The sequence below is a fragment of the Octopus bimaculoides genome, chromosome 25 (genome assembly GCF_046866305.1).
Source record: "Octopus bimaculoides isolate indiv1 chromosome 25, ASM4686630v1, whole genome shotgun sequence".
NCBI lineage: Eukaryota > Metazoa > Mollusca > Cephalopoda > Octopoda > Octopodidae > Octopus > Octopus bimaculoides.
This window is the reverse complement of record NC_142952.1, coordinates 686,314-699,172: the sequence shown is the minus strand read 5'-3', so window position 1 is coordinate 699,172 and position 12,859 is coordinate 686,314. Positions and strand designations below refer to the sequence as shown.

Sequence of the window (12,859 nt, the reverse complement as noted above, 5' to 3'; positions counted from 1 at the left end):
ACGAACGAACGATCGAAATAATGAACGAACGAACGGAGAAACGAACGAACGATCGAAATAACGAAAGAACGAACGAACTAAATAACGAACGAACGAATATATATATATACATATGGTTGGGAAGTAAACTTCTTATCACATAGCCCTGTCTGTTACAGCTCAACCCAGATGTCAAATGAAGGTTGTGAGGTAATCTTTATTTGAAACCTGTTTGAACATATTTCATAGAGATGTCAGAAAAATATACTTCTCAACGACTAGTAGAGGATATGTGCGTGTGTGTGCGTGTATATATATATATATATATAAGTACTGAGATTGAGAGAGAGAGAGAGAGCGATTGTGTATTTAAGGTGTGAAATATGTAACAAAAGAAAGTCATCATAAATATTGCTAAATTTATTAATGGTTTGTATTTCAAATTACACAACATTTCTATAATAATAACATCATAGATATCATGCTGTCTGCTGCTAATTTGTGGGTTTCTCTATACATGCCTTTATTACTGTCAAATGTTATTCCACAACTCAGAGATATTGGAATGGAATATTCAATATTATCCAACAAAATATTCTCAATGTCTTTTTTTAACTTTTTAAAATTAATTATCATTATAATTATAATTATTATTTTTTTTTTTTTGAGAATGTGTGACAAATAAATATTCTGATCTGGTGGAGCGTTGTTTTCTTGGTCTTTGAGTCACTTTTAAATACAGGAATAATAATTATATTTCGACCCAATAGTCTTTTGAAGGATTCTTCAAATAAAGGAAAATTTATATTTCAATCTTAATCCAGCCTTCTGTCATATTCACGTTCCTGTTTTTGTGTGTGTGGTGGTGCCATATCTTTCCTTTCAAACACGAAGCCCTAGCAGTAAGGAACGGACAAATTCTAAAGTAGAACTATTTTCGTCTTGGTCTTGTGGCAATTTGGTCAGGAGGGACCACTGTTTAGGAAAGCAAAACAACAAAATAAATAAAATAAATAAAGCATCAATCAAAGATGACATCATATTCTCTTCATTTAAATATTGGTTTTGAACTCTTTAGCATTCATGTTATTCTCTCAAAAGTAATGCTTATTTATTCACATTGTTTTGTTTTAATCATGGATTATCTCAGAGCTTTGAGATTTCAATGATGTGATTGTTTATTTTTAGAATGACATTGTAGGCTAGGTGTGAGATGTTGAACCTAGCTGGTAGAATATTTTCGCTGGATATGACTGGTTTAAATGCTAAAGGGTTCAATATCAAATATAACAATTGTTCGAAATTTTAACCCCCCTCCACTGGCTTTTGCAGTTGTTGTTTAACCCTTCTGTTAATATATTTCTGTTACGATATGCTTGACTCACCTTTACTTTGTCTAAGTATGTCACTGATTGGTGCCAAATACTTGAAAAACGGACAACATCTGGTGAACCTTTGTAGAAATCTACCAAAGCTTTCTGTAAAAAAGAAAAAGAAAACATTTGCTAAAAATGAAGTTTAGTTAATTAAAAAATAATACAGATTGGAAAAAGTGGCAAAAGACTCATTAGCAGACTTATTAACAAACTGTGTGTGTGATCATCATCGTCATCGTCATTTTAATGTCTCCGTGTCCAGACAGAATCGTTAGGGGCAGATTTTCTATGGCCAGATGCTCTTCCTGTTGCCAACCTTCACCTGTTTCCAAGCTCTCCATTGCAGGACACGTTTCCATAGAAGTCTGGACACAAATGACATCCTCTTATATGATGGTAACACTCACTCACAGCTCTCATGAGACACAAAGATAAAGAGACACAAATACACACACACACAATGTATTTCTTCAAGATTGCTCTACCGAATCCACTCACAAGGCTTTGGTCAGCCTGGTGCCACACAATCAACTAAGAATCCTAAATGGTTCATGATCAAACAATGACAACAGGGCTGCACTTCAAACACTTAAAAAACTCCAGAACGAAATGGAATAAAAGCACTAGATTTTGCTTACCATTTCTGATAGCAGTTCTTCAGTTAATGATGGATTCTGGTAGATAGAAAACTGAATTTCCATAGGAATTCCATAATCCAAAGGTTGCTGTTAAAAAAAAGAGGATAAAAAATTTAGTGAATTCAACAAGTTACAGAGTTAAAAATGAAATTCAAAGTAGCATCTGTTAAGATGTGTTTTATGAAGGGGGTCTTCTAAGAGGGTGCTCTACATGCTAGAAATAGCTGCTAAATCTTTATCCCCCCCCCCAAAAAAAAACCTCAGAAAAAAGACACCCCCAAAAAACAAAACGAAACAAATCAGCCTAAGTCAGAAAAATCCAGGATCACATTCTTGAAATGTGTCCTTCCCTTTTATAAGACGGTAAAGAATACTACGAAGGAGAACTTGGCTGTTATTTCTAATATGACAAATGACTATAAAGAAGCTGCTGCATGGAGAAGCAAAGGACTTAATTAACGAGTGTTGTTAATTGACTGTGACTGAGAATTGAATTAAGAAAACAAATTGGTTGAATCATTGAACCAGTAGTCTGGCCAGTGGTCATCACTTACCTCGACAAGGGGTGGCATTACCCAGAAAGCTCGGAAAGTTGATTCTTTCTTCTTAGAACTCTTATTATAGGGAGCTGAGTAAAGAGAAAACAAAACCCCAAATCAAAAAAGTTATTCAACATGAGAGTTTGATATTTTAAAAAAAAGTCAAAAAGGAGTCATTCCAAGGTTAACATTCTGAGAAAACTAACCCTATGATCAAAAGTGTTCCACATGTGGCCATCCCATCATTTTTGTATGTCAGAGAATATATTGTCCAATATAACCTTTCTTTTATGTCCCTAAGGCAGTGAGGTGTGATGCAAGGGAGATTTGGTTGCTATTTTTAGTAATTAAAGCAACTGTGCAGAGGTTCCCTCACTGGCTTGTAAAAAGGTGAAATTATTATCCAGGGGCCATGTTGCTGTGTGGTGGGTTGTGTGTCTCAATGACCCTGAGAGCAAAACCCAATGGAGTACATGTTCCTGGTAGGCAGCTTCCATGTGGGACAGGTCAAAGGACAGAGGACAGACTAATATGGAGCATCTCTTTCCAGAAGTGGAGATGGATCTGTGCTGGACCCAATACCCTGATTTAAAAGAAAGCACTGTTACAGAATAGCAAGAGGTGGGCGAGGAAGGCATTCCTTCAGGGAAACATGTGACACAACGCAGCAAAATCTAAAAGGAAGTGGCAAGGAAACACCAGGGATCCGAATCGAGAGAAGCAGGAATGATACGAGTCGAAAAGAGTGGAGGAAAGCTGTTGAGGAAGCATAATGAGTGAAGGACTTGAGTGATTGATGAACACGGTCGTATCAGCACTCATAAGTCCCTACACGGCATCAAGGACCCGACCTTGCGGTGGGCAGAACAACTTTGGAACTGTGAAATTCCTTTTGAATTTACAACATTCCGCTGACAGCTTTTTTGAGAAGGACCATAACAAGAACAAAAGCATTAACCTTTAGCATGCTGTAGGTGCATCATGTTGCTGTATGAGTTTTTTCCCCTGATCAATGTGACACAATGCACCTGTAACAATAGGGGAGAAAACTCATATGGGGGGCATGATGCACCTAAGTGTGCTAAAGGTCAAAGGTATTCCAAGAACTCACCAATGATGAAACCTAAACAAGGATGGTATACGGATCCCACACCCTTCATCTTCAGTTGATATGTCATTTGGCAGTCAATGTCCCGTAGTGTTGGACTGGCAGAACGATGGGGATGACTGTGGTACCAACCAACCAAGGACAAACCAGATTTGTTCATTCGATGTCGAATCTACAAAAGGTACAAACATATATTTATATATAAATGCATACAATGCTTGCTGGCTCCAGATGAAGGAATACATAGATACAGATTTTGTAAAAGTTAAGAGGTTTCACATGGGCAAATTTATATTATGATCCAGTCCAGCAGCCATCAGAAGGAGTCTAACAACTAACACCATTTGAATTTTGTAAGGAAAACATGTGAACTTCCAAAACTGACATAAAAGATTAATTTGTTTTATTTCAATTTATTTTCTGCTCTTACAGCATGACTAAATTGATTTGAAAGAAAGTGAAGCCTGTAGCAGATTTTCATAAAAATGTAAATATTTTTTTTCTTTTTTTCATTTTCATAATTTTGTTTGTTAGTACATATATAAGACATAGACACACATCATATACATTAACGTACATACACACAATATATATATATATACAGATATATATATATATATATATATATATATATACATATATATATATATATATAAGTTCAGAGATTTATAGTTGTAAACATTAATCACAACTACATCAAGGCTAAATATGAGAAGCTAGGTTTTACAAAAACAGACAGGGCATGGCTCATTAAGAAATTATAACTACAAGCCATTAATTGAACTGTGAAAGTAGATAATGTATATGTACACATACATAAATCAAAATGTATACAGATATCCACATGTAATGACATGTAGGCATGTAAACACATACTTACAAATGTGTGCAGATCCACACACACACACATATATATATATATATATATATATATATATATATATATATATATACACATACATTTAATAATTCTTTCTGCTAAAGGCAGAAGGCCTAAAATTTGCAGGAAGGGGCTTAGTCAATTACATCAACCCCAGTGGTCACCTGGCCCTTATTTTATTGGCCCCCCAAAAAATAAAGTTGACCTCAGTGAAATTTGAACTGAGCATTTTACCTGGCATGGTAACGATTCTACCGGTTCAGAGGTTTACATGCATTTGATAATAAGAATCCTTTTTAATATAGGCACAGGGCCAGAAATATGAGTGGGAGGGGGCACTAATTAATTAAATCAACCTCAATCTTTCACTATGAGTTTATTTTATTGATCCAGAGGGGTGAAAGGCAAACAAGATCTCAGCAGAATTTGAACTCAAAGCTAACAGAATTGGATCAAATAGTTTGTGCAAGGTGGAGGATGATGTTTTAACTCTAGAACATTCAGAATATTCTGTCAAATTTAATGTTTATTTATTCACATTGTTTCCAATTAATCAGTCATTATTTTGTAGCTTCAAGATTTTGATGATGCCATTGTTTATTTTTAGATTGACTTTGTAGGGTAGGTGTGAGAGGCTGGATATGGCTAGTTCAAATGCTAAAGAGTTAATGATTTTGCTTATCTTTGTAGATGATCACATATTTTTCAGATGTAGAGTCCAGTGTCCCATGAGCTGAACCAGATAATGGCCTCCAAGAAATAGCTGGTTATGCATGGGCGACTGCTGGCCTTCCATAAAACAACCTTGCCTGGACTTGTGCCTCGGATGGTAACTTTCTAGGTGCAAACTCCATGGTCATTCATGACCAAAAGGAGGCCTTTACCCATTTACCCTTTTTATGTATGTTTCTATCTATGTGTGTGTCTTTGTGCTTGTCCCCCACCACTTGACAACTGTGTTGGTTTGTTTACATCCATGTATCTTAGCAGTTTGGCTGAATGTGACCGATAGAATAAGTACCAGGTTTACTAAAAATAGGTAGTGGGGTTGATTTGTTTGACTTGAAAACCCTCCAAGGTGGTGCCCCAGCATGGCCACAGTCCAATATCTGAAACAAGTAAAAGAATAAAAGATAAAAGATGAGAAAACTCACCTCAGCCTCAATTAAAGGAGCATTTTCTTTGTCCCCTAATCTACTCAGACATGGGAATGCTTGTAGAATATTCAGATCTGCATTTAAAAATACAAAATGTTTTTACATTCATTTATCTAAGAGCAGAATGAAACAAGAAGGCTTGGATTCATTTTCTCAGTATAACATCAAGTCCTAGATGAAAAATTCTTAAACCTAAGCGCTGGTGCCATGTAAAAAGCATCCAGTCCACTCTGTTGAGTGGTTGGCATTTGGAAGGGCATCCAGCTGTAGAAGCCTTGCCAAAAACTGATCTCAGCTCTGCTTGTACCACATAAAAAGTACTGAGTCCGCTCTGTGGAGTGGTTGGCATTTGGAAGGGCATCTAGCCATAAAAACTGTGCCAAAACAGACAGAGAAGTCTGGTGCAAGTTTCTGCCTGGCCGGCTCCTGCTAAACCATCCCACCCATGCCAGCAAGGGAAGGTGGACGTTAAACGATGATGATGATGATGAATAACATATGTATTTCATTCAATTCCATTTCCTGCAAATAAACAGTTCCTTTCATTTCTTCTGACTAACCTCATTATTATTATTATTATTATTATTATTACTATTATTATTATTATTATTATTGTTATTATTATTGTTATTATTATTATTATTATTATTATTATTATCATCATTATTATTGTTATTGTTATTCTTCTTCTTCTTCTTATTGTTATTATTATTATTGTTATTATTATTGTTCTTCTTACCAATAGAGAAGGCAGTGAACCGGCTGAGACATTACTGCACCAGACAAAAAAAATGCTCTGCAGCCTGTCTTCTGGCTTCACATTTGAAGTTCACATGCAAATGAGGTGGACTTTGTCATTCTTTCAGGGTCGATAAAATAAGTACCAGTCAGGCATTGGGGCTGATGATATCAACTTACCCCTTCCCCTAAAATTGCTGGCCTTGTGTCAAAATTTGAAACCAATATTATTACCAATACACTATTCTTACTCTGCCAAAATATTTTATTTCTATACATTCGACTCCCACACGGATAGGAAGGCTTTCTTTTCTGTCAAGGGCTTATATGCCCCTTTATTAGACTATTTTCTTCAGTCATTGCACGGTGATCGCCTTAAGCTTTAAGCTTATATAAAAATACCATTTTTATTATTTACAGGACTGTAAAAACGGTACCATATAAAAAAACCATTTGCACCGAGATATATATATATATACATATATATATATATATATATATATATATATATATATCCTCAACCAATTCTTCCCCACCACTCCCCTCCTCTCAACCCGACCCCCACCACTACTAGACCAACTGGTTAAAGAGTATGTACTTACGTTGTGTGTTCTGGTCCCATTTACCGGCCAAATATCCCAATACTTCACTACTTGTCAAGTGGCAGTGGAAATCCTACAACAGCCGAGAGGAGAATCACTTAATTAGTTTGCAATTAATTAATGAAGTGGAGAAGAAACATCTCATTAATCTGTGATTGATTATCAGGCAGAATGAAGGATCACCTCGTTAATTTTTGATTGTATATTGAAACAGAGAGATTACATATCAGAAGAGTGGATCACCTCATTAGTCACTGATTGCTCATCAAACAGAGAGGAGAAATCGCTTTGTTAATTTGTGATTGATTATCAAATCTTATTAATTTGTTTGCAATTTGCTTCTTCTGAGTCTTCAACCCTGAATATGAAGGTTAGGTCTTTTGTTTTTGTCATAATTTGAAGGAGGAAGAAGGAGGAAAGGAACAACTTCAGTGATGTTTGCAAATCCTCCAGACTTGTGTGAAAAGGATTAACCCTTTAGCATTCAAATTATCCTGCCAAATCTAATGCTCATTTATTCACATTAATTTGGAATTAATTAGGCATTATCTCACAGCTTTGAGATTTGTATGATGTGATTGTTTATATTTTAGAGTGGCATTGTAGGGTAGATGTGAGAGGCCAGATCTGGTCAGTTTGAATATAAAACAGATGGACCATTTGGGCAGGACATTACCAGTTTATATGCTAAAGGGTTAAATCAGACACAGAATTATAATTGGAATTTTCCTAATTACAACCGTTTAATCAGTTTAAAAATTATCAATCACTAAATCAAAATGGATAGAATTGGTAGACCAGATGAATTTCATATTCCAATAAATCCTCTTCAATGAAGTAAGAATTTCAAGTTATGGATTAGAGCCACTTATTCACATTTGAAGAAAACCTGCCTCAATGAATCTTGTGAGACCTGTGCGGCCATGCAGTCCAGTGATTGAGACGAGCAAAACAGGGGGTCAAAGAGAAAAGAAAGATGGTCACGAGAGAGTGCCTTTGCCAACAGGTTGGCTTCGACCAGGAATGAAACAAGAGAAGAACCAGGAAGCGTCCCAGAGTACTTACTATGAGAAACATGGAGTTTGTTGTGACAGACACACTAAACGGTTGGAACTTGCCATAAGCTTCAAATGTTTCACACTCAACTAATGTGTTTGGATCTCTGCAAGACAAAATAAGCAAATGAATAAATAAAATACTGTTTCAAATACTTGAACTAAAGCGACTATATATATATATATGTGTATATATATTTCGTATATGTATTTAAATAAATCTCTATTTCATTTTAGCTTGTGTGATAAGATCTCAATGATAGGAATCTATCCATGTTAGGAATCTATCCATGTTAATTACATGCAAAAATATTCAGTAGAAAAAAATGTACTGAGGCAAAAAGTGCAGGCTCTGGTTTACAAGTTCCAATGAAACTGTCCAACCCATGTCAGCATAAAAAGCAGACACTAAATGATGACGATGATGATAATGATATATAAAGTCATTGTTCAGCCCTTCTGTCAAATGTGTTGGAGAGAGTAGTGGGGAGGTGGAATGGTCAGAAAAACAAAGAAAGAATTTTCCAGACACTTACTGTTCAGCATTTCTGTCAAGGAGATTGGAATGTTTGACCAATGGGAACCTGGGATGGGATGTGTTAATAATTTCTGGTTTCTCTAGTTTTTGTGTTTGGTGTTTTGGAGATGGGGAAACTTTCTTCTGCTGATGTGTTTGATGACTATGATGATGTTGCTGTTGCTGTTGTTGTGGTAGTGGTGGTGACAGTTGAACTTTCTGGTGCTGTGTTTTCTGATTGTGTTGTTGTTGTGCTGGTGGTGGTAGTGTTGGCGATGGAGACAGTTGAACTTTTTGGCGGTGCGGTTGTTGACTGTGTTGCTGTTGCTGTTGTTTTGGTTGTGGTTGTTGAAGCTGTGGTGGGGGAGACAGTTGAACTTTCTTCTGCTGGTGACATTGTTGTGGTGGTGAGAACTTCTGTACTTTATGACTTTCTTCTTTAATTCCCTTTAATGAAAGGTTCAAGGCTAAAAACAACAACAATAATAAATAAATAAAAGCAAAAAATATGACACATATTAGTTAGATAGCATGGGGTAATTAAGTAATTAGTATTAGTTAATATGATCTAATTATCCTCTACCCTCGCACTCCTGCAACGTACCCAATCACATGTCACTTCTCTCTCACATCCTTCTCCTGTCTACTGTAACATGACTATCATTCTGCTGTTGTGTACTGCCAATCATCTTCTGCTACTCCACCATCCACAACTCATGCATCATTGGTCAGCCACCGGTCACTATATCTGATCTTCACTCTTATTCAGTCTCTCTTGCAACCCTCACACAATCCAAAAATCTTAAAAAGCATCATCAAAATATAACTATGATGATGATAACCTTCCTATGAAGAACACTCTGCAATTCTTTCCTGGTCCATTTTTACTCCCAGCAGTTGATGACATACAATATCTCGAGAACAACATCAATCACACAAATTTCTCTGATGTCAAAAATCTTGCAAAAGCCTCAGACACAGAACCCCTTCCACCCACCCCACTCCACCCTCCTCTCCTAATTTATTAATGTGAACACAAAAAAAGACTCTGAGTCCATAAAATTTCTTCTTTCCTTGCCAAGGGGTTGAACAAATTTGAAAAGTTTAAAACCATTTCAGCGTTTATTTAAGATGGTAATTTGTTTCTTATGAAGGGGTGGTCCTTATAAAGATCCTTATAAGACCCCTACCCCTCTATAAGAAACACTGGGTTACATAGGAAATAGCTATATGTATAAAACCAAATATGTGACTAACCTTCCTCTTGAATATCACTGTGACTCCAGTCCACATGTCTGCAACAGGAAAATTGCAGCATTAAAGAAAACAGAAAAACAATGAAATAATAGAAGACTTCACTCTTGTATTTCTCTTGTTATTTCATCATTACACACACACACACACACACACTGTCACTCATATTGTTCCTTTTTGTGTCCCCTTTTCCAATGCTAGCCTGAGTTAAACAAAAAACATCATTGAGATGCTGTTTCCCTGCTGCTAATCGTTAACTGTTTCTCAGTTAAGGGTTGGCAACAAGGAACACATCTGGCCATAGAAAATCGACTTCAAAAAATCCCGTCTGACCCTTGCAAACAGGGAAAAGTGGATGTAGAATGAGGATGAAGATATATATATAAATAATAAGGGACAATGGATAATTGTCAGCTCATCACAGCTGTAACGAGCAGACAATTATCCATCGTCTGTTATTATTCATTTGATTATAACACACCAAAGGGATTTACGACTTGTCGGACACCCTAGAGAATACCAACAACATGCAATTCAAATGTAACGCATGATTTGAACCAGCCCCTAATTGCTAATTACTCACAGGGCTGGTTTTCTCTGTGTACACAACTGGAATATCTTCATACTCATCAACCATCGGCCGGAACCACAGGTTTATCGAACGCTGGTGCCAATCTTTTCAAGTAACCGATTCTATCTCAATCCTTATTTTGCTATTTATAAATATACATATATATATATATATATATATATATATGTATGTGGAAGTGTGTGGCTTAGTGGTATGAGTGTTGGACTCATTATCGTAAGATTGCAGTTTCGATTCCTGCACTGGGTGATGTGTTGTGTTCTTGAGCGAAACACTTCATTTCACAGTGTTCCAGTCCACTCGGCTGGCAAAAAGGATTAACTCTGTGACAGCCTGGCCTCCCATCTAAGTGGAAGACTTCTATGCCACAAAATCTAGGAAACCAGCCTACGGCCTAGGAATGTCCTTTTAATCCCTTTCACAATTCCTTAGTCAGCCCAGAGCTATAGTAGAAGACACTTGCCCATGGTGCCATGCAGTGGGACTGAACCGAAAACCACATGGTTGCAAAATGATCTTCTTTACACAGCCATGCCCGAACCTTTGTGTCGTAAATATTTTCTGAAAAATATTCAATTTTACTTACTTTTTGGTTTTACCATTGGTTATAGGTTTATGACCTATATGTGCTGGCAGAGGGGGTTTCAATGTAGTTCTTCGTTCCAGTTCAAATTCAGGCACTTTATGGAACAAGTCTTTGGAATTCCGATTGGTTTTCATAATGTTAGAAGAATCATCCAGCAGAGGCACCTGTAAGAGAGGAGAGTATTTTCCTTTGATAACTTCTGGTTGGTATTATTAGAGGGGGAAAAAACACAACGGGCTTCTTTCAGTTTCCATCAAACAAATCCACTCTACAGCTGTAGCCAGTACAGGGCTGTAACAGAATACACTTTCCCATGGTGCCACAGAGTGGGACTGAACATAGGACCATATGATTGGGATGGTTGGGAATCAAGCTTCTTACCCACACAGCCATACTTGGTTAGCACTGAATAGCAGAGAGAGAAAGAGAGCCTTTTCTATTCTTTCAAGGGGCATGGTATGGTTTGAGGGATATTTGGCTGTTATTTCTAGATGGTTGAACAACCTGATCTGTCAATGTCTCAGGTTCATTCAATGTTGCGTGTTTATATTGGCAGCAGATGGCTGAAGTTGGTGCCAATAGAATCTAACATTTTAATTTATTGCTGGGAAGTCTTATGACAAGACAGAATCGGTTTGGAGGTCAACGGAGGTTTGCGAGGAATGGAAATAGAATTTTCAAATAAGCAAACACAAGAAAATCTATTCCCCCCCCCCCCGGTTTTCTGGTCCTTTCCATGTATTACAACACACATACACAACACACACACACAGATATATATATATATGCATATACAAGACACATTAACACACATACAAACATACACATTCATATACACACATACACACACACACATAGAGACAGCCATATACACACACAGACACGCATACACACACACATACACACACAAAAAACAGTTACACACACATACACACAACCACACATAAAAATATGCACACACACACACACATATAAAGATACACGAATACATAGACACAAACACATACATCATAGATACAAACACATGCACACACACACACACAGACATGAAAATACACATGCACAATTGTACACACTACATATGCATACACACAGACAGACGCACACATACATGAACACTCAAAGTCACACATACACACTTGCAACCACACACACACACACACACACACACACATTTAAAGCGTGTACAAAGCTTCGAATTTATGAAGGAGGTGATACAGTAAAAACATAAATTACTGTTGTTGCCTGCATCTTTCAAGTTAATCTGAACAAATAACCCCAACCCACACCATGACCACCACCATTAAAAGTACATTTCACAAATAAAAAATACAAAAAATAAAAAGCTGCTGCTGCTGCTACTACTAATACTAAAACTATAACTACAAATACTACTACTACTACTACTACTACTACTAATAATAATAATAATAATAATAATGATAATAATAATAATAATAATAATGATAACAAAGCAACAACAATATAAATAATAGACAAATAAATGAAAACATGATAATAGTAATGATGATGATGATGACGACTGATGAAGATGATGATGATGATGATGAGGGATGGTGATGATTATAATAGCAACAACAACAATAAAGATAATAGATAAATAATAAAAAAATAATGGTAATAATGATGATGATAATAATATTAAAAATAAATAATAAGAATAAAATTACATTTCAATATCAAATGACAGTAATTATAGAAATAAAAACAAAAAAAATATTAAAAAAAGGAGAAAAAATTTAACTCAGTCAGATTGACTAAAAAAAGAAATATTATTACAAATGTCTCTCTCTCTCTCTCTCTCTCTCTCTCTCCTTCCT

General features: G+C 36.2%; 1 protein-coding gene across 2 annotated transcripts in view; it reads right to left on the bottom strand.

Moving 5' to 3' along the window:
• Window positions 1–381: 381 nt before the first annotated feature.
• The window catches only part of LOC106870888 (uncharacterized), a 141,608-nt gene continuing 129,130 nt past the window's right edge, over window positions 382–12,859 (bottom strand). For both annotated transcript variants that reach the window (XM_089341819.1, XM_089341818.1), the window contains 11 exons: window positions 11,019–11,182; window positions 9,847–9,884; window positions 8,609–9,056; window positions 8,083–8,179; window positions 7,018–7,090; window positions 5,675–5,751; window positions 3,644–3,812; window positions 2,548–2,621; window positions 1,994–2,080; window positions 1,365–1,457; window positions 382–954 (listed from right to left, as the gene is read on the bottom strand). In XM_089341819.1, coding sequence (XP_089197945.1) covers window positions 862–954; window positions 1,365–1,457; window positions 1,994–2,080; window positions 2,548–2,621; window positions 3,644–3,812; window positions 5,675–5,751; window positions 7,018–7,090; window positions 8,083–8,179; window positions 8,609–9,056; window positions 9,847–9,884; window positions 11,019–11,182 — 1,413 coding nt within the window. In that variant the 3' untranslated portion in view covers window positions 382–861. The remainder of the gene's footprint in view (window positions 955–1,364; window positions 1,458–1,993; window positions 2,081–2,547; window positions 2,622–3,643; window positions 3,813–5,674; window positions 5,752–7,017; window positions 7,091–8,082; window positions 8,180–8,608; window positions 9,057–9,846; window positions 9,885–11,018; window positions 11,183–12,859) is intronic.